This window comes from Myotis yumanensis, unplaced genomic scaffold, assembly GCF_028538775.1.
Source record: "Myotis yumanensis isolate MYYU_CA2020_CCGP unplaced genomic scaffold, mMyoYum1.0.hap1 SCAF_2, whole genome shotgun sequence".
In the NCBI taxonomy this organism is placed as follows: Eukaryota; Metazoa; Chordata; class Mammalia; order Chiroptera; family Vespertilionidae; genus Myotis; species Myotis yumanensis.
Window position 1 is genome coordinate 164,377,480 of NW_027223753.1, and position 23,592 is coordinate 164,401,071.

The following is a 23,592-nucleotide window of genomic DNA, read 5'->3' on the forward strand; positions in this document are numbered from 1 at the left end:
AACAAAATGAAAACAAAAATATATGAAAGAAAACATAAAGAGAAGTCAAAAGGAAATTCTGGAGCTGAAAAGTAAAATAATTGAAATGAAAAATTCACTAGAGCAACTCAAAGACAGATTTGATTAGGCAGAAGAAAGAATTGGTGGATTTAAAATAATAAAAATTATGTCTGAGAACAGAAAGAAAACACTAAAGAAGAGCGACCAGCATTTAATAGGCCTGTGGGCCACTATTAAGCAGACCAACATACCCATAGTGTGAGTCCCAAGAGAAGAGAGAGATCAAAGAGCAGAGAAAAAAATATGAAGAAATAATGGGCAAAACATTTCCAAATCTGATAATAGACCTGAATATAAACATCCAAGAAGCTCAACAAACTCAAGGTAGGATGAACTCAAAGAGATTCACACAAAGACACATTAAGTCAAACTTGGAATACAAAGACAATTTTGAAAGCAGCAAGGAAGAAGTAACTTGCAGACAAAAGATCCTCTATAAGATTATCAACAGCTTTCTCATTAGAAACTCTGAAGGTCAGAAGGCAGTGGGCTGATATATTCAGAGCTAAAAAAAAAAAGGCAACCAAGAACCCTATACAGTGGGGCCTTGACTTACGAGTGTCCCGACTAACGAGTTTTTCGAGATATGAGCCGTCTCTCTGCCGATTTTTTGCTTTGAGTTGCGAGCTAAAATTCGGGTTACGAGCCAGCTTCAGATACCCCACCACTAGTTGGTGCAGCGAATGTCACAGTGAACGCCACAACATCAGCCCAGCATCACGTGTCTCACTCATTCACTTTAAGCGGTTAGCTCTTAGTTGAAGCATCAGTGTTGTGTTCGCATTTGTGCTTGCAGTTATTTTGCAAAACTTCATTTTTTCAACCATGGATCTGAAGAAAGTAAGTGCGAAGGACAGTGCAGGGAAGAAGAAGCGGATGATGTGCATTGAATTAAAGAAAGAAATTATCGAAAAACATGACCAAGGTGTGCGTGTAATCGACTTGGCGAAGCAGTACGAGCGTAGCACTTCTACGATCTGCACCATACTGAAGCAGAAGGAGTCGATACAGGCTACAACTCCAGCCAAGGGCGTTAAAATAATTTCTAAACAGCAGACATCTATCCATGAAAATATGGAGAAGCTGCTAATTGTGGGGTTAACGAGAAGCAGCTCGCAGGAGATACCGTGACGAAGGCTATAGTCTGTGAGAAGGCACGAGCTATTTATGCTGATTTGCTGCAGCAGACCCCAGGCACTTCAATGGACGAGGCATCGGGCGAGCCGTTTAAAGCCAGTCGGGGCTGGTTCGAAAATTTTAAAAAGAGGGCCGGCATTGACTCCATTGTCAGACATGGTGAGGCAGCGAGCACGGATATAAAGGAAGGTGACATCAACGAGCTCATCGAGGAGCACTCTGAGGAACTGACAACGCAGGAGCTAAAGGAGTTACAGAAGCAGCAGCACACGGAGGTTTTGCAGGAAATAGATGACACGGAGGAGGAGGTTATCTCTATAAGTGAGATAAAGGAAATGTTGGGAATGTGGGAGAAACTTTCAAACTTTATTCAAAAGAAACACCCAGAAAAAATTGCAACTGGGTGTGCGATGGAGCTATTTAATGACACTTGCCTAACTCATTTCAGAAATATTCTGAAAGGGAGGATGGAACAGATCTCATTGGACAGGTTTTTATCGAAAACTCCTGTACATGAAAGTGATGAAAGCGTGGCGAAAAGGGCAAAAATCAGCAAATAAGATTCAGTTATTCAGTTCAGTCTTTCTTCTCCAACTCCATCAGCATCTTTAAGTCATTTGATCTCCAAGGTAAATGCTGTACATTAAATTTAATAAAACAAGTTTATTGCACTACAGTCTATTGTTCAGTATTGTGTTTTTATACAATATTCGTTATTTTTAAATACATTTTTCTTATTTAAAAACATTTAACAAAACAATTGCGGTGTTTTTTGGGTGTCCGGAACGGATTAATGGCATTTCAATTCATTGTAATGGTGAAAATTGATTTGACATACGAGTAATTTGAGTTATGAGCTCGGTCGAGGAACGAATTAAACTCGTAAGTCAAGGCCCCACTGTATCTGGCAAAAACTGTCCTTTCAATGTGAGGGAGGAATTAAGATATTCTCAGATAAACAAAAACTGAGGAAGTTAGACCATCCCTGAAAGAAATGCTACAGGGAGTACCGTAGGTTGAAATGAAACAACAGCATACAGTAAATCATGGTGTTTGAAGAAGTAAAATCTTCGTAAAATAAATACAAGAGCAATTATAGAAGCTCGTATTAATGTAACTGGTTTATAACATCACTTTTTGTTTTTTACATAACTTAAGATATTAATATTTTAATAGTTATATTTAAACTAGTGGTTCATGCACGGGGGGGGGGGGGTAGGGGGGGGATGGGGGAAGGTTCCCCTCAGCCCAGCCTGCACCCTCTCCAATCGGACATCCCTCTCGCAATCTGGGACCCCTGGCTCCTAACTGCTCACCTGCCTGCCTGCCTGACTGCCCCTAACCCCTCTGCCTGCCTGCCTGATCACCCCTAACTGCCCTCCCCTGCCAGCCTGATCTTGCCCCCAACTGCCCTCCCCTGCTGGCCTGTTTGCCCCCAACTGCCCTTCCCCGCTGGCCTGATCTTGCCCCCAACTGCCCTCCCCTGCCTGCCTGATCTCACCCCAAACTGCCCTCCCCTGCCGGCCTGTTTGCCCCCAACTGCCCTTCCCCGCTGGCCTGATCTTGCCCCCAACTGCCCTCCCCTGCCTGCCTGATCTCACCCCAAACTGCCCTCCCCTGCCGGCCTGATCGCCCCTAATGGCCTCTGCCTCAACTCTGGAAGATGGCCTGTCTACCCGGTCTAATTAGCATATTACCCTTTTATTAGTATAGATAGATTATATAGGATACGATTGCTTAAATGTGGGGGGGGGGGGGCGGGGGAGGAGCCTTTTTCATCAGGAGGAGATGCTCTTGGCAGACAAAAATACATCATCCCTATATCTGGTCTGATAGCCAGCCATATGCACTATACTGAACTTAAGAGACACAATAAATAAATCAGACCTAATAATAATATGAATATACATAATATAACTAAACTGTAAACTTAAAAATAATTAAAGTGGTAAATTTTACATTGAGTATTGTATCACAATAAAATAATTGGGAAAAATATATGACCTCCATCTAATTATGACTATCAAACAAACACAAATTGAAGAATATTATACAAAATAGCTAGGCTGTTCTCTTATAAAATGCCACACTCATGAAAGACAGACAGACTATGGAGCTACTCTAGGATACATAAGACTAAAAGATCATGAAAACTAACTTTAATGTGTAGCATTGCACTGACCTAAGGACCTGTTTTTGGTTTTCCTATAAAAAACATTATTGGGACAACTGGCAAAATACAATTAAGGTCTGTAGATAATCCTGTATAATAAAAGGCCTAATATGCTAAGTGTTTAGTCAACCGGTTGGCTGTTCAACCAATCAAAGTGTACTATGCTAATGATATGCTAAGGCCGCTCAACCTCTCACTATGACGTGCACTGACCACCAGGGGGCAGACACTCTGACCGGTAGGTTAGCTTGCTGCTGGGGTCCTGCCAACAGGATAGAGCGAGACGGGCTAGACATGTCCTCGAGCCCTCCCATGATCCCTCCCCGTTGGCCAACCTCCCTCATCCCTCCCTTGCCCTGATTGTGCACTGGTGGGGTCCCTCGGTCTGGCCTGCGCCCTCTCACAATCTGGGGATGTCAGAGAGCTGGTTTCAGCCCAATCCCACAGGTCAGGTCGAAGGACCCCACTGGTGCACGAATTCGTGCACCGGGCCTCTAATCCTATATAATAAAGAGGCAATATGCAAATTGACCCTCACACCCTTGCGTCACAAGATGGCCACCCCCACGTCATCACAAGATGGCCGACACAAGATGGCCACCCCCATGTTGTCACAAGATGGCTGGCAGGGGAGGGCGGTTGGGAGGGGACCAGGCCTGCAGGGGAGGGCAGTTGGGGGCGATCGGGCCAGCAGGGGAGCAGTTAGGTGTCAATCAGTCCGGCAAGTGGTTAGGAGTCAGCAATCCCGGATTGTGAGAGGGATGTCCCAGATTGGAGAGGGTGCAGACTGGGCTGAGGGACACCCGCCCAGGGCACGAATTTTGTGCACCAGGCCTCTAGCAGTATTATATTACAGTAAACCCTCAATTTTTCAGACCTCAATATAATGAACTTTGGATTTAATGGCAAAATTTTCAATCTGTATGCCAATACCTGTTACTTTTAAAATGCTTTCAACTGTGATTTGCTTATAATTAAATTAACACGTTATTTTTGCTATTATTTCACTGTTATTTTTAACAAATTTTAGCAAATAGGCCATATGTGGTGCAGGAAGCCACCCACTGCTGATACTATCATGAAAGTGCACCAAGGAACGTGGAAGGCCGATGGATCTTGGGCGCTAGCAGGGCTGACACTATGCACTGATTGTTCATGTTGAGATAGTGGTGGCTCAAGGCAAATTCCCTAACTTAATAATCCTTTTTCTGTTTACCAAACTTTACCTTTGATATACTAGTATGCATTGTTAAAGGGCAAATGTGTATTCAAGTAAATAAAAAGCGGACTAGCCAGAGGTCAGTGTGCTCTTCATGAAAGAGACACCACCTGGCCCCAACTCCTTAAAAATTCATATTTCTTGTCTACTTTTTTCATCTGTGCGTTGGCCCCTCCTTCAGATCCTGAACCCATCCGTGCAAGTTGTAGCAATGTGGGAAAAAACACTGTAGTAATTTCACTGACATAAATAAATATTACTTATCTACAACCATAGTCTACATATTTAAATGCAAGAGTCACCACTCATAAGCAATGTTAGGTGAATGATTAGCATGTGCTCACGTGAGGTAATTGGCTCTGTTGTCAAGTGGCGAGTCTTTCTGCAGCAGTTTTAATGCGTGCCGGCTGATTTTCCAACATATGTGAAGCCACGCCCCCGCCATGTGCACTAGTTTACTCACAGTGACTGGTGAATGCACACATTTACTAGACCTATTCAGTGTAAATTTAAAATTACTGTTCTACATATAGGAAACTTTTCTGTGAAATTAAACTTTTCATACATATTTAATTTCAATTACCCAAACATGTCTATATAAGTAAAAACAGGTTAACTAATTTGTCAATTTTTTAACACATGCATTTGGAAAACCTACTTTATTTTATAACAGACTTTTGGCTTTAATGAATATCCCCTCTCTCAAATTAGTCCATTATATCGAGGTTTTACTATAATGTCAATCTTCTGATTTAGCTCATTGTACTATGGAAATATTATTGTTCTTAGGAAAAAATATTACATATTATAAAATATTTGTTTTTAAGGGTAAAAGGGGTATGAGTGAAACTTTCTTTTAAATGTTTCACAAAAAATAATATCAGTTAATTATATAGGAAGAGAAATGATGGAGTAGATGTAGTAAGTAAAAATATAAACAACTGGGGGATCTGAGTAAAGGTACTTTTTTATATTATTCTTGCAACTTTCTATAAGTTTGAAATGATTTGAAAATAATACAAAAATAAACAAAACCGCAAAACCAAAACAAAACACAAAAATAGAATAAAGGCCCCACAGTTACATATTAGTGTGTGGTTAAAAAAGACTCATCAGGGTAATCCAGAGTATGCTATTCTATTTAAGATTACCAGTAAAATGAAAATATATCAAGTCATGCTTTAGATTATATTAATGGCCAAATCATTTAAGACTCAATACACCAGATGTTTTGTGAAACTTGAACAGTCCAGAAGCAATAGGATATTCTGGATTGGATATATTTCTAATGTAACTATTCTCATGTCATGTGGGAATTGTTAACTTGTCTCTTGCAGATAGTAGGCTCCTAGAAGACAAGGACAATGTTATAGTCATCTTAATATACACAACATTAGAGTAACAAACTGAACTAAAAGCAATCCCTCCAAAGCACATGTCTGAGTATGAACAAAGACTTTGATATACACATAAAAAAAATTGCATGAAAGCATTTTCAACAGTACTTTCATTAAATGACAGCTCTTTACAAAACTAGTAGAAACAGAGGTCTAAAGCATCTGGTTCTAAAGCAGAATATTTACTCTGGGGTGTAAATAAGCCTGCATATTTAATAGGCCAGTATCATAGAAATTATATGATTATATCTCCAGTAGGAAGAACTAGCATCCGTTATTCACCTACCATGTGCTCAGTTTCTATGTGGAGAAACTGAGGCGCTGAGCAGCTGAGTAATTTCCCCACTATCACACAGCCAGAAAAGGGTAAGGCCAGGAAATAGTAAATGAGGCCAGAAAGTGAGACGTAGGTGCATTATAAAGCCCTTGCACTTTCTGCAACTTCAAGCAGCCATTGAATATATATTTTTCTGTACCACTCTGTATAATAAGCATGATAATTCCTATTTAAATGGCTTTGATAAAATTTAAAGGACATGGTATCAATAAAAAAAATCACTCTGAAAAGTATAAAAAGTTCTACAAATAATAAAAAACAATTATGATCTGTCTAGCTATCTGTCTGTCTAATTTGCTTGATCCTCAAACTCATTTTGAAGTAGTCAGGGAGGTGTTATTCTCCCATTTTAGTAGATGTAGGGAGTATAACACTCAGAAAGATTAAGTTACTTGTTTATGAGTCACAAAGGCAGGACTAGATTCTGAATCTTACGTCTTCTCCTATTTTTTCCTTAAAAACAATATTTTTATTGATATCAGAGAGGAAGGGAGAAGGCGAGATAGAAACACCAATGATGAGAGAGAATCACTCACTGATCAGCTGCCCTACACTGGGGACTGAGCCCACAACCTGGGCATGAACCCTGATTGGGAATCAAACCACAACTACCAAGTCCGTAGGTCGATGTTCTACCACTAAGCCACACCAGCTAGGCTGCTTCTATTTCTATAACATCATGATGCATCTAAAATGTAAACTCATATGCATTATGCATAGCCCATGGATACAGATAGTGTGGTGAAGGCCTGGAGAGGGGGCAGGAAAGGGATGAAGGGGGTCAATGGAAAAAGGGGAACATCTGTAATACGTTCAACAATAAAGCTAAAATAAAAAAAATTACGAAGCCCTATTAATGCAGCAAAAGATCATGGAAGAAAATGTTAAGGGAAAAAAAGGTCATGTAGATCCTTAGAAGAAAAATTACATGCATTTAAAATGTTAAAATTTGCTTACATATTAAATATAAACTTACAAATGTATTTGGGGACAGACATTTTAATCAGTTGTATTAATTTTATAATGTACTTGTTATACTTGATTAATTAGCAAAACACTTATTCTGGAAAATGAGGCATACACATAGGTTTTTCACACAATACAACATAAATTATTAAGTTCCCCTACATGAACTTTTGTAGTGTATTTAAAACCTAAAGTGAGGCTAGGTATAATAAACTAGTGGTCCGGTGCATGAAATTCGTGCACATTAAAAGAAAATTAATTAGAGGAAATATTTTAATATTGCTATTTGCCCTTTCTCTATAATAGAAGCTTCAGAGATAAAAGAAAATTAGTAAAATGTATGTGAAAATCTTCCTCCTGTCAGAGTCTGGGGCACGCCGCGGGACCCAGAGTCAAGTCCGCCCCCACCCGCATGCACCTCAAAATCGTGCGAGACCCAAACCCAAACCTGGCTGACCCTACCCCCGTCAAGCCCTGCTGGGTGGGGGGCACAGCCTAAGGTCCCCCAGCCCAGTGCCGGGGGGCACAGCCTAAGGTCCCCCGGCCCAGTGCCGGGTATGGGGCTCAGTCTCAGGTCCACCGGCCCAGTGCCAGGACGGAGGGCGTGGCCTGAAGTCCCCCAGCCTGGGCACCGGGGCGGGGGGCACGGCCTGAGGTCCCCCATCAATCCCCACTAGGTGGGGGGCATGGCCTGAGGCCTCCCCATCAAGCCCTGCTGGGCCAGGGGCGCAGCTTCAGGTCCCTGCTGATTGCTTGTTATTGCTTGTTATGGGAACCCTGCATCCGCTGTGGGAGTAGCCATCTTGTGACAATATGATGGAGTGAGGGTCAATTTGCATATCATCTCTTTATTACATAGGATAAGCCTCTCTCTTGTACAGATATCCTCACTTGTTTTTATAAATTTGTTCCTTGGTTTATTATCTCAAAGAAATACGAAATAACTAACAATATGAATAGCCAATATCATAGACCAGATACCCATCCATGCATTATCATTCTTTTTTTTTTTTTTAAATATATTTTATTGATTTTTTACAGAGAGGAAGGGAGAGAGAGAGATAGTTAGAAACATCAATGAGAGAGAAACATCGATCAGCTGCCTCCTGCACATCCCCCACTGGGGATGTGCCCGCAACCCAGGTACATGCCCTTGACCGGAATCGAACCTGGGACCTTTCAGTCCGCAGGCCGACGCTCTATCCACTGAGCCAAACCGGCTTCGGCATGCATTATCATTCTTTTAATTACTATAAAACATGTCAAGGTAGTACTACTATCATCTTCAGTATTATAGATGAGTAAATAGAAGCTCAGTATGGTTAAGTAAACTGCTTGGTTACATGATTGTAACTGGAATTCTAAACGAGATCAAATGAACTCTTGAGACCTTTATAACTACATGGTAACGTCTCAACAATTTCCAAGTGTGGTGTGATGCTATGTTAGGGAAACTTAGAGTATATGAATCAGAGAACTCTCAACAGGAAAGGTCAGGTTACCTATTGAATATAATAAAAACAGAAACCACTACAAAATTTTAAAGGATTCTAGAAAACTATTTTAACATCAAAAGATGAATTGAAGTGACAAGAGAAAATAAACTTTTAAATCTCCTACTAAAAAAAATAATGGTATTACTGAATTCCAGATACATGGAAAGATGCTACATTATTACAATAATCCTTAGGCCGCTTATTTAGAATTATTTATTTTTAAAAATCTTTATTGTTGAGAGCATTACTAATAGATGTCCTCCTTTACTCCCTTCCCCGAGACCCTCCCCCCTTTTACCTGGTTCCTACCCCCTGCCAGGCCTTCACCACTATTGTCTGGGTCCATAGGTAATGCAAATCTCTATAATAATAAAAGTGTAATATGCTAATTAGACCAGACAGCTGAACAACCTTCTGGATGTCCTTTCAGACAAAGCCAGGGCTGCAAGGGCCGAGCCCCTTGCACGAATTTCGTGCATGGGGCTTCTAGTATGCATGTAAGTCCTTTGGTTAATCTCTTCCCCACATCCCCTTTTCCCTCTGAGATTCATCAGTATTCCAAATCATTCATTTGATTCTCAGAATCCTCTACTCCACTGTTGAATCCCTGTAAATTATTCTTTATTTTAGTAAGTGTATGCTTAATGTCTGACTGGGCCCTTTTCATGTCTTTGATGTTCTCACTAAGGTTCTTAAAATTCTCACTAAGATCCTTGAAAATCTCACTAAGTCCCTTGAAGCTCTCATTAAGATCCTTGAGCAACCTTATAACCATTTTTTTGAACTCTGTATCTAGTAGTTTGCTTGATTCCATTTCATTTAGTTCTGTTTCTGGAGACGTCTTCTGTTCTTTCATTTGTAACCTGTTTCTTTGTCTCCACATTTTGGCTGCTTCCTGGTGTTTGTTTCTGTGTATTCGGTAGAGCTGCTATGTCTCCTGGAATTGGTAGAGTGGCCTTATGTAGTAGGTGTTCTGTTGCGTCCAGTGTTAGGCCACCCAGCAGGAGCTACAGAGTAATCTGCTGATAGCTGCTACTTGTACTGGGTTTGGAAGTGCCCAGGCAATGCCCAGCTCTGAAGGAAGGCAGGCTGGTGCTAGTGCCGGGCCACTTACTGAAAGGTATGGGGCATGCTGATGACAGCAGCTGCTTGTTTGAGAGATTTTAGGGAATTCTGTAGCCTGAGCCAGGACAGGCCATTCATATGCAATAGCTGCTGCAAACAGCTTGGGTGGGGCTGTAAATTGGGTGGGGTGTGGTCTCAGGGAATCACCAGGGGGCAGCAAACAATGTGAGACAAGCCAGTGACAACTCAGATATGGCTGCTGGTCAGCTCTTTGAGTTGCGGGGAGATCCCAGCATAGGAACAATGAACCTTGTGAGATCTCCTGTCTGGAAGAAAGCTGCACCTGAATTCCTGCCCTGATGCCAGACAATCCAGTTCCTCCCCATATGTCCCTGGATCCCCCAAAGCTGCTGCCCCAGTGCTGGAGCCCAGAGGGATTGAGTCTGAGTAAGTCTGTGTACTGTCCCTTTAAGAAGAACTACATGGGTCTCCAGCAGCCTCCATGTCACTCAGTCACAATCCCCACTGTTTTTCACAGCCCGAAGTTATGAGGACTTCTCTTCCCAGCTCTGGAATCCTGGGTAGGGGTCTGGAAGCCCTTGCTTCTCACCTGAGACCTCTGCAGCAGAGCTATCCCTCCATATTAAACATGCCACATGTGGGTGTTGCATCAGTCTGTTCTGAGCCTCCACCCCTCCTACCAGTCTCGATGTATTTCTCCTTTACTCCTCTAGTTGTATGACTTCCATTCAGCCAGATTTCAGGTGATTTTGAATGATGGTTGCTCTGTATTTTAGTTGTAATTTTGATGTGGCTGTGGGAGGTGGCGAGTACCAATGTTTACCCTACACTGCAGTCTTGGTTCTCTCTCTTATTTAGAATTATTAAAGTTTTAGTATAATACCTGTAATTTCTCCTACAATCATATTTTGTATGATATTCCTATTGATTTTTATTTTTTAGGAGGGGTAAAAGTGCATGGAAATGCTCATAATCATAGTTGATATTCCATTTCCCCCCACAATGGAGCTTATTTTTACCTAGATTTTATACTATAGATCATTAATTGTAAAAATACATAAAGATGTACTTATTCACACTTTAAATAAGATTGAGATCTTTCACACCTAACATCATTATTATCTACCCTATATAATAAAAGCCTAATATGCTAAGTGTCTGGTTGTCCGTTCAACCAATCAAAGCATAATATGCTAATTATATGCTAAGGCCGCTCAACCGCTCGCTATGACGTGAACTGATCACCAGGGGGCAGACAGTTGACTGGTCGACCAGTCACTAGGACGTGCACTGACCACCAGAGGACAGACATTCCGACCGGTAGGTTAGCTTGCTGCTGGGGTCCGGCCGATAGGGACTGAGTGAGTTGGTTTGGACATGGCCTGGAGCCCTCCTGCAGTCCCTCCCCAGCTCCCACCGCCCGTATCCCTCCCTTGCCCCGATCATGCAAAATCAGGAAAAATGTCCCTCGGGCTGGCCTGCACCCTCTCACAATCTGGGACCCGTTAGGGGATATTGGAGAGCCAGTTTCAGCCTAACAGTGGAACAGCTGGTTGCTATTATGTACACTGAATACCAGAGAGCAGACGCTCAAAGTAGGAGCTGCCCCCTGGTGTCAGTGCGCTTGCACAGGGGGAGCACCGATCAGTCAGAACCCAGGTTCACGGATAGCGAGCAGAGCAGCAGTGACAGGAGCCTCTCCCGCCTCCACGGCAGCACTAAGGATGTCCGACTGAACGCTTAGGCCGCTCAACCGCTCGCTATGACGTGAACTGATCACCAGGAGGCAGACAATTGACTGGTCGACCAGTCACTAGGACGTGCACTGACCACCAGAGGACAGACATTCCGACCGGTAGGTTAGCCCCGAGGGCTCCTGGACTGTGAGTGGGCGCAGGCCAGGCTGAGGGACCCCCCGAGTGCACGAATTTTGTGCATTGGGCCTCTAGTCTATATATATAAAAAGCCAGCGACCATAACGCCGTAACGACCGGTCGCTATGACGCCCACTGTGGCCAGCAAAATGGCCCGATCAGGGGGTGGGGACATCCAGCCAACCTCCCGTGGTCCCTCCCACCTGGCTGGCCCACCCACCCTTTCCCCCCTTCCCTGGCCAGCACGCTCCTGAATGGCCGCCCCACCACGATAGGCCTACAGCCTCTCCCACTGGCTGGTCCCGCCCCTGATTGCCTCCCCACCCCATTTGATGGCGAGCCAGCAAACCCATCGCCCACAGCCCCTCCCCATGGCCATACTTAATTTTGTTAAAAATTAACAAAATTTCCAAAAGCAAAAATATTTTTAAAACTGTTTCACATTTACAAGTACAAAAGACATGATAAATCTAAGCAGGTTCAATATTATGAAGTTCAGAATGTGTCCTATTTCATAGAGTAACTAATAAAAAGGCAAATATTGAACCCACTTTAAAGCAAATCCTTACAATTTTATTTATAAGATAATTAATTTATATTAATTCCCTAAAAATATCAATTGAAGCCCAAAGTGAATGACCAAATCTAACAAAAAATAATTAAAACACTTACAAAAAAGAAACATTAGAAACAAATTAAAATTTATAAATAAAAAAGAAACTAATAAAAACCTGTGGTATGGTGGATAGGATGACAGTATTCTCAGCAGGGACTGGCAGGACAGGGATCACAGGGACAGTGGGAGAAGAGAGAGGTACAGCTTCTGTTGGCTAAAAATCATCAATGACAAAAAATCAGGAAAAATGTCAAAATAAAAAGGAATCACATAACAGAAAGTTTGTCATAAATTATAGTTTTCAGAATGAACTGAAAAGTAGGTAAAATATTAATATATTACCTCAATTTGAATGAGAAAATGATTTCCAGAAAGTATTTTATTAATAATTATATCACAAATATTTTAATTACTCTGCAGTTAAAAAGAGTGACTACTCCTTAGATCAGTGGTTCTCAACCTTCTGGTCCTTTAAATACAGTTACTCATGTTGTGACCCAACCATAAAATTATTTTCGTTGCTACTTCATAACTGTAATGTTGCTACTGTTATGAATCGTAATGTAAATATCTGATATGCAGGATGGTCTTAGGCGAACCCTGTGAAAGGGTTGTTCCACCGCCAAAGGGGTCGCGACCCACAGGTTGAGAACCGCTGCCTTAGATGTTTAAATGAAAATAATAAAAGATAACAATTTATAATGCTCCTCCTCAAAGCAACAAGACACTAGCTTCAGAGACAGACTACAAAATATTTTTCTAGCATCCAGAATATATTTGACTACTTTCCTCCTTGTATTGAAAGAATCAAAAGTAATTCCATTTGCCTATCAGGTAGATAATTGGGCCTTACAAATCTACAGACAAAAGATTCAAAAGATTCCAAAATTGAATCTGTATAACTTAAGCTAATCTGTGCTATTAACCTCTATTATCAAGAACCTGCCTGTAAAGTCATTAATGCAACTAGCATTCATTGAGTATCTATTATATGCCAGACATATTTTGGAAAAAATGAAAAAAGAAGTGGCAACTCTAGTGACATAAACTATAAAGCTTTGATATTTGTACTAAACTAGTGGCATGGAGCACAAAATCTGTGCGGGGGGGCGGGGGGGGGGGGAATCCCCCAGCCTGGCCTGTGCCCTGTCACAGTGTGGGAGCCTCATGATCCATCGCCCCAAAGAGGTAGGCCTTGCCCACCCATCTGGGGCTCCTCGATGGATTGCCCCAAAGAGGTAGGCCGGGCTGGGCCGCGACGGAGGCTTGTGGACCCCCAGTGCAGGCATGCGGAGGCTTCCGCCGCAGCCCTGTCCCCGGCCCCGACACTGCAAGTCCCTGCCCACCTGTGCCTGCTGCGCACGCAGCCTCCAGCTGATTGGTCATTACGCATGAGGGCGTGCCAACCATTTGCATATTAGCTTTTTATTAGTATAGATTACTCTATCTGACTTGATTCAATTATTTTTATAAAGCTGTAACTGGAACACAGGTGTTTTCTAACGAGTTCCAAACCTTATAAACGGAATTAATTCATATTTCCTCTATCAATGACATATTCTATATGTATAAAAACATTAAAATTAAATTAATAAGACAACAATGTACATTAAGAGACTTAAAACAGAAAACAAATTGCTAAACTTGAAACTATGCTTTTCCTCATTGATAAAAATTCAAAATGAAATTAAAATGTTAACTTTCTTTCTCTATCAGGCAATGAAAATTTATCAAAAATGTATGAAGTCTCTTCAATAAGGTATTGAGACACTGGATATCCACATGCAAAAAAAAAGTTAAAACATTATATATAAAAACTAATGGAAAATTAATCAACAACCTAAATATAAGTGCTAAAACCATAAAACTCATAGAAGAAAAAAGGGGTAAATTTTCATGACCTTGGATTTGATAATAGATTCTTAAATATGACCATTAAAAAAGCATAAGTGATGAAAACAAATTAGGATTTAATCAGAATTAAAACTTCTTGTACACCAAAAAGCATTATCAAGAGAGTGAATACACAATCTACAGAATGGGAGTAAATCTTTGCAAATCATACATCTGATGACGGTTTGATATCCAGAATATACTAAGAACTCCAACTCAACAACAACAAAAAACAATAAAAAAATGGGCAAAGGACCCAAATAGACATTTCTCTAAAAAAGCTATACAAATGGCCAATAAGCACATGAAAAGATACTGAACATCACTATTCATGAGAGATATGCAAATCAAAGTTACAATATCACCTCACACCTACTGGAAGGCTGTAATAAAAAAGGGAAAACTGAAACAAAAAGTAACAAGTATTGGTGAGAATGTGCAAAACTGGAACCCTCAAAAACTGCTGGTAGGAACGGGAAAGTGTGCATACTCTGTGGAAAACAGTTTGGCAGCTCCTCAAAAAATGAGCCATAAGCCTACTATATGACCCAGCTAAGCTACTCTTAAGTATATGCTCAATAGAACTAACAACAGGAAACTGGATACTTACACCAACGTTCAATGATGCATTATTCACAACAGTCAAAAGGTGGAAACAGCCCTAACTGGTTTGGCTCAGTGAATAGAGTGTCGGCCTGCAGACTGAAGGGTCCCAGGTTCGATTCTGGTCAAGGGCATGTACCTTGGTTACAGGCACATCCCCAGTGGGGGGTGTGCAGGAGGCAGCTGATCGATGTTTCTCTCTCATTGATGTTTCTAACTCTCTGTCCCTCTCCCTTCCTCTCTGTAAAAAAATGAATAATAATAAAAAAAAGTGGAAACAACCCACATGTCCACCAACAGATGAATGGATAAATAAAATGTGTTACATGCATTAAATGGATATTAGTCAGCCATAAAAAATAAAATTTTGATATATATCCTACAATATGGATTAATCTTGAAAACATTATTGCTAACTGAAATTAATCAGCCGCAAAAGAACAATATTGTATGATTCCACTTATATGAAATACTTAAAATAGATAAATTCAGAGACAGAAAGGAGAATAGAAGTTATGGGGGCACGGGGAATCATTGCCTAATGGTTACATAGTTTGATGTGATAAAAACAATTTTGGAAATAGTGATTACTGCATAACACTGGGAATATAACTAATGCCACAGAATTATTCAATTAAAACTTGTTAAAATGGTAAATTTTGTTACATATATTTTACCACAATAAACAAACTCAAAAAAATTTTAATACATGGGAACAAGTACTCTCTCACACTGCCCTTGGAAATATAAATCCATACAAACTTTATAAAAACCAACTCAGCAGTAATTGTCTATAGCCATAAAAATATCTAACCTCTCTGACATAGTCATTCTGGAAATCTATCCTCAAGGGAATAATTTAAAAAGCAAAATGTTTTAATACTCTTAATATATTCCCCTGAGCATTGTTTATACTTGGGGAAACGTAGAATATCCTAAATATCCAAAGGTGTTGAAATGGTTAAGTAAATAATGATAATTATATAAGATTAAATAAATATCAGGCAATAAGGATAAATCATTTGTAAAAACAGTTTGTAAGTCATATAGAATACTGCCAATGACATGACATTAAACAAAAAAGGAGAAATGAAAAGTGCAAAATTATGGAAATAAATGTGTGAAAAGTTAACCTCTGGGGGCAGGATTACAAGTACCTTCTCTCCCCACTGCCTCACTTCACACTAAAGGCCGGGTGCGTGAATTCGTGCATGGATGGGGTCCAGCTGGCCAGGGGGAGGGGACGCAGGAGGTTGGCCGCCAGCCCTACCCCTGATCAGACTGGTTGGCCGGCCGCAGTGCACGTCATAGTGACCAGTTGTTCCAGTCACTTGGCTATATATTCTATTTTCCTAATTGTCAACAATAAATACACAATATTATAATGCAGTGTGAGAAATGGGAGACCCACTGTTCATATCAAGAGAAAATCAATTATGATCGTTTACCATCCAATTCTCTAAAAGATAAAAGGAAAACCCATTTCACATGAGTTGTTCTAAAAGATGCTAACAAATTTTAGTGATATATAAGACTATTAGAGATGAAGGGTAAGGATCAAGTTCATTTCACAACTGAGGTTCAGCTCACAAAAGGGAAGCTGTAAAGAATTAGGAAAAGAATTGCTGAATTTCTGTTATTGGATTTCTTATTTCCCGTAGAAAGAGATTTTTAGCAACTAGATTTTGTTTCCTTTATCTATTTCTAAGTACCCTTTTTTAAAAACCCTGAAATTTACACAATCTTAATCCACTCTCTTCTCTATAGGGCACTAAGCAAATACTTTGAAAAAGAACATTTGCCCCTGCCTCCAACTTAAGGCAAATACTGCTGAGAAAGTCTTCAAAAAAACAACTGCCAATAAATGGCTAATTATTTTGTATCTACAATTTGGTAATAAATTTATTTTGTATACTGAAAAAAAATTGCTTTGCCCTAAACCAGATTTCAGAATAAAACGTACATCTTGGGCCATAGCGCCCCTTGGCATACCTAACTGCAACCACAGCATGGTCTTCAGATCATTAATGCATTTTGATATACTCAAAACGTATTCATATTTCACAATAAACACAAATTAATTATATACAACAACAACAAACTGCCATATCGACACACAGCATTTCCTAGCCACAGCTGATAATCAATTCAGGTAACAAAGATTTATAAAACAACAAAGTAAATTTTCATTTGAAACAAAATTACAGCCTTAAATAATAAATAATGAAATGAAGGTTAAATGATAAGGAACAGTTCAGATATTAAATCATTAAAATGAAGAAAAATAAGAGGATATTTTCAATGCAGGATTAACAGTATGGTAAAATTTGGGGAGCTCTATAAAAAGATTCTAAATTAGAAAATGTCAAAATTTAGGATTCTAATATAAATATTGAGGCCGCAATATACAGTGACCATTATATTTGGGTTATTACAGAAAAGGAGGCATTTCAGCATAAGCTTTTTAAACTTGAAAAATCTTAGATACATATTTCATTAGACAATAGTGATTATTAGTCATCATTCTCTTGCTGCTCCATCTGTATCACTCAATAAGATCATCTCCAAGAATAAAAAAAAATCTTGACCAGGTGATTAACAACTGTCTCAGTTGTTTCTATCCATAGCAACACCATGGAATCATTATCCTTCGAGTTGCCTTCAGAGACTTGTTTCCATGACAACAGAGGCCATATAATATTAACACTGTGTGAAAGAACACTGCAGAAAATTGTAAATTCCTGTAAAATAACTGGATTGTACATATTTTAAAAACACTTTTGTAAACCAGTATTCAAATTGACAGCTTTTTGAAAAATGTTGAAATTGATTATTAGAGATTCTTATTTTCTTCATATCTTTATATTTCATATTTAATGTGATATCTTAAAATTCTGAAATCAGCTTTTAAAATGTAATAAATTTTCATAAAAGTGGTCTGAGCCTCATTAGGTACAGCCAGGTACATAATGTGTATTGCACATCTACATTTACGACTATGCAGCACCCTCTTCCACTTTCATTCACTCAATAATAAATAAAAAAAAGGTATATTAAGTGTATCTACCTGGGTTAAATCTCTTTCTGCTTAATATAGTTAAAGTGGTTTTCATACAGGGTGGGGCAAAGTGGGTTTACAGTTATTCACATGGAAAATAATACAACAATAAATAACACAAGAATAAACCTACTTTTGCCCCACCCTGTATATGCATAATGAATCCTGACTGATATAGGAATAGACAGAAGGGACAATTGAGAGGTTGCTGTAATAATCCATCCTAGAGGGGACAGTGGCTTAAACCAAATGGTGGTCATGGTGGAAATGGACATGAATAGGCAAATCAAGATAGATTCTGAATATATAATTTGCGTATCTGGCGACTGATGGGAAGTTGGGAGTGAGGCAAGACTATTAAGAATAATACCCACAATAGCCACTAAAAATTATCTGTTACACATCATAGTTAGACCCAAGTATAAAAGATCTGCAAGGTTATCTAAAAAACACTTAATATTTTTTCTCACTAAATTATTTATTAAAATGATTTTCATAGCATAAAATGAAACTCTAAAAGATAACTGAAACTGTACTATCAGGTAATTAATAATTGTTTATATCTTATATTAACATGTTACATGAATGGGATAAACTGAGCTTGGGATATACATAAAAATCAGTAAGATCTGAATAAATGTATATTCATGGAAAATGAAATACAGGAATTAGAAAATCTTTTATCAATACATTAGGTCAGTGGTCGGCAAACTCATTAGTCAACAGAGCCAAATATCAACAGTACAACAATAGAAATTTCTTTTGAGAGCCAAATTTTTTAAACTTAAACTATATAGGTAGGTACACTGTTATTTACTTAATTAGGGTACTCCTAAGGCTTAGGAAGAGCCACACTCAAGGGGCCAGAGCCGCATGTGGCTCGCGAGCCGCAGTTTGCCGACCACTGAATTAGGTAATAAGGCGAGTAATTACCCTTGTGTAACTATTGGTCAATAAGAACCTTATTTTGTTTTTGTACATCATAGTTATTCTTTTTAAAAGTATTTTTATTGATTTCAGAGAGGAAGGGATAGGGAGAGAAAGATGGAAACATCGAAGACGAGAGAAAATCATTGATCTGCTGCCTTCTGCACGCTCCACACTGGGGTTCAAGCCTGCAACCCGGGCATGTGCCCTTGACTGGGAATCGAACTGTGACCTCCTGGTTCATAGGTTGATGCTTAACCACTGAGCCAAGCTGGATGGGCTGCATAGTTAATATTCTTAATCCAAATTCCTTCGTTTAAATATCTATTATGCTGTAGTGAGACATGTTTCTCTGATTTAATGTCAAAGAAGTTATCTAAGAGGGACAGTGAAACCAGGAAAAAAAAAAATCTGTGAGCCTTTTGCATGTTTACAGAAGAATAAAATACAGCACAGTAGATATATCAAAACTCTGCTTGAAAGTCACTGTACTCAGCAGGGATCCAGTACCTTAAAATAAAGATGTTTTTCATTGTTTAAATCTGTTTCTTATTTGCTTCAAATGCCCTTTTACCACAGTTACTGCAAACAAGTACCATCAATATAAGCTGGTACAGTGGGGAAAACAAACAAACGTGCACTGGGCCTCTAGTCCTATTATAAAAAATGGGTGCTGATTTGTTAGTTCATACAGACAGATCATCTAGTTCATGAATCTATATCTGCTTGCAAGATTCGTGATATTTAGTTAAGGTTTACCACCCCTTTATTATGAAAAGATGATATTCTATCAGAATTTAGCTGATCATTTTGTATTGGAAGAAGGATGAGCCAACAATCAATAAAAATTTAAAATAAAGACCTAAAAATTGGACTTAAAGGTTACATAATTAACAAATAGGTATGAAACTACCAACTGCAATATGCTTTTTTAAAAACTTGATTATATCAGAAAGTGGCTAAAGAAACACACACGACCATGGACTAAAGGATTACTAACCTAAAACGGGTTCTTAATGCTTCCTAGTAATCACACATTTATCCTATTCTATTCATTCTTCTACAAGTCCCTAATTATTCAAGCTCGGTACATTTCTGAAGTCATCCTCCCACTTAATATTTCAGCCATACTGACCTCCCTCCTGTTCCTAAAGTATCATAAAGATGCTCTGGCCTCAGAGTCTTTTATTTACTACCAGAGGCCTGGTGCACAAAAATTCGTGCACTGGAGGGGGGAGTCCCTCAGCCCAGCCTGTAGCCTCTCACAGTCTGGGAGGTCTCAGGGGATGTCCTACTGATGGCTTAGGCCTGGGGCAGGTCTAAGATGCAGTCTGGCCTCCCTCTGTGGAGGCGACCAGGCCAATCAGGGGAAGGTGCCGCCCCCATCACCTTGCTGCTGCTGCCACTGCCAGCTGCCACAGCTGCCAGCCCTTGGCCCTCACTTCTTAGCACTGGCCCCGCCCCCTGCTCACTGGTGGGTGGGGGGCAATCAGGGGCCAGGCCGGCTGAAGGAGGGACTGTGGGAGGTTGAGGCACAGCAGGTCGCACCCCATCCAGCCTCTGTGGAGGTGTGGCGCCAGGACTGGGCCCGCGCCGCTGCCTCTGCAGAAGGGGCAGCACTGGGACCAGGACCGAGCAGCCCCCTCTCCTGCTGCCTCTGCAGAAGGGGCCACGGCGCTGGGCCGGCCTGCGCTGCAGCCTCTCCCGCGCCACCGGCCCTCATAGCCACCGCAGCTTTGTCTGGAAGGACGTCTGGAAGGATGTTCAGAAGCCATCCAGTCTATCCGGTCTAATTAGTGTATTACACTTTTATTAGTATAGATTCCTCTGCCTAGAATGGTCTTGGCTTCAGATATCTACATGGCTCAATTCTACAATTTCTTTCATGTCTCATTTAAATATGACTTTCCAGTTGAAGCCCGTCTTGGTTATCCTATTAACCCTCATCACACACAGATACATACATTTGCTATCATCTTTTTTTTTTTTTACTTTTTCTCCAGAAAACTATATATTTTAGTTAATTGTGTTTGTCTTCTTCCCTTATAATATAATCTCTTTAAAAGTAGGGATTCTTGTTCTATTCACCCCTGTATGCCCAGTGCCTACAATAGTACCCAGCACATAGGAAGTATTTATTATATATCTGTTGAATAAATGAAACCAGTGACTGCCGAAAGAGATTGATTTCATCAGCATTCTAAAATGATAAAATGACTGAGGGAATAGACTGTGTACATCCATCCCTCCTCCAATCCCCTTTCATGCTATATACATATCAGTTATTGCTAAAAGATTCTTTCTGTGTGCTTGGGCAACCACTACCAATCAGAAGGTATTCAAAACGATCTACCACTTGACGACCTTAGGTTCCAAAATTTAAAAACAACAACAAAATCCCAGGTCTTGCTCACAGCTCATGTTTTAAAACCTATAGGACCCTTCCTCCAAACTTCAGGGATCTACTAACTTCAACTTGGTTTCTAGGTTCCTCACCAGGTGGTAGCTGCTTCCTGTGGTTTATATCTCTGTCTTACCTTGGTGTTCCCTTTTGTCTTCGGTTCTCCAATTCCATTGTAAACACCACCCCATAGCAAATTCTCTTTTGTTAAAATAATTGCTGTGATAATCTGTTTTCCTGATGGACTCTGCCAAGATTACCAATCCTTTGGCTAAAACATAATTCTTTATCATTCTATAATTAGGTTGCTTCTCCATATCTCTAGACTCATCACTTAAGAGGCTAGAATATTTTGTGGAACTAATGACAATGGTAGTGGTGATGAAGATGCTAGTGACAATGATAATAAGTACCTTTCTGATGTCAGGTACAAAAAGGGTTTTACATGTATTGTCTTAATTCTCACTAAATCTTGATGCAGATATTTTCAACCCTACTTTCTACAGGTGGAGGAAAGAGACACAGAGAATTTAGGCAATTTGTCCAAGGTACCACAGCTAGTACTAGATGTACTAGTTAATAATGCGGATATTTTTTCAATGAAAGAGACACAGAGAATTTAGGCAATTTGTCCAAGGTACCACAGCTAGTACTAGATGTACTAGTTAATAATGCGGATATTTTTTCAATAGATGGAGTTACACATATGTTGATATATATGCGATTTGATATGTATGCTACTTTGTTGTATTGACAGCAAGTTTCAAAACTTCATATGTCAAATTTACTGAAGGTGTTAACATCAAAGATATTTTTACCCTTTAAAATGTTGAATTTTGTGCCAAAAAAAGAGCATTTGTGGGAAGTTTTAATTCATTACTTGATTTTGAAGAAAAAGGTATCGTATACTTCGGGAAGCTTATGGTGAACATGCTCCATTTCAAGATGCTTGTGAACTCTGGTTTAAACGCTTTAAATGTGATGATTTCAATGTGAAAGACAAAGAATGTCCAGGTCAACCGAAGAAGTTTGAAGAACAACAATTACAAGCATTTTTGGATAAAGATGCGTGTCAAACTCAAACAACTTGCAGAAAGATTAAACGTTGCTCAGCAAACAATTTCCGATCGTTTACAAGCAATGGGAAAGACTTTAAAGGAAGGAAAATGGGTGTCACATCAACTGAACAAAAGACAAATGAAAAACCAAAAATTCATCAGTAAAATGTTGCTCCAACGGCATTGAATTGTGACTGGCGATGAAATGTGAATTTATTTTGAGAATCCCAAACGCACAAAATCATGGGTTAATCCAGGTCAATCATCAACTTTGACTGCAAGGTCAAATTGCTTCTGAAAGAAGACAATGCTCTGCATTTGGTGGGATCAGGAAAGTGTGGTGTATTATGAGCTTCTAAAACCAGATGAAACCATTAGTACTGATCGCTATCCACAACAAATAATCAATTTGAACCACACTTTGATCATGAAATGACCAGAATGTGCCAGAAGACACGGCAAAGTAATTTTGCTTCATGATGATGCACCATCACTCACTTCAAAACCAGTTAAAAACACATTAAAAGATCTGGCCTGGGAAGTATTAACCCACCCGCCTTATTCACCAGACCTTGCTCCTTCAGATTACCACTTGTTCCGATTGATGGCACATGCACTTTCTGAGCAGCACTTCAAAATGTATGAAGAAGTGGAAAATTGGGTCTCTGAATGGCTTGCCTCAAAACAAGGAAAGTTCTATTGGGACAGTATCAACAAATTACCTGAAAGATGGGGGAAATGTGTAGCTAGCGATGTACATTACTTTGAATAAAGCACTTTTGATGTTTCTCTTGAAATTATCGTGTTTTCTTTGATTAAAAATCCGCCATTGTTAACCAGTACACCTAGTATGTGGCAGAACAGAGATTTAAACCCAGACCATCATCGTCTAAAGACAGCATGCTCAAGTAGTAAATTGTCTCTTTAAAATAGTTCAAAAAAAGTTTATTGTCTTTATTGTTACTACTATATTTTAATAGAAAGACAATATACAACAATGCAAAAAAAAAACTTCATTAACTCTTAGGTCAAAGGTTAGCAAACTTTTTCTAAAAAGGGCCAGGTAATAAATAGTTTAGACTTCAGAGGCCATGCACTTTCTGTTGTAATTACCCAACATGACTGTAGTAGCTTGAAAGTAGCCACAGGCAATATCCTAATAGGCATGGCTGTATTCCAATTAAACTTTATTGACAGCCCTGGCCAGTGTGGGTCAATTGGTTGAGTGCCATGCCATGCCTTGAGAGGTCACCGGTTGGATTCCAGTCAGGGCATGCCCATGTTGTGCTCT

General features: G+C 39.8%; 1 protein-coding gene across 17 annotated transcripts in view; it reads right to left on the reverse strand.

The window, feature by feature from the left end:
- The window catches only part of DLG1 (discs large MAGUK scaffold protein 1), a 274,204-nt gene that overhangs the window by 133,331 nt on the left and 117,281 nt on the right, over positions 1–23,592 (reverse strand). For 11 of the 17 annotated variants that reach the window (XM_070406504.1, XM_070406506.1, XM_070406501.1 and 8 more), the window contains one exon: positions 12,477–12,575. The exons of the other annotated variants lie outside the window; for them this stretch is intronic. In XM_070406504.1, the coding sequence (XP_070262605.1) occupies positions 12,477–12,575 (99 nt within the window). The remainder of the gene's footprint in view (positions 1–12,476; positions 12,576–23,592) is intronic. 17 annotated transcript variants of the gene reach the window in all.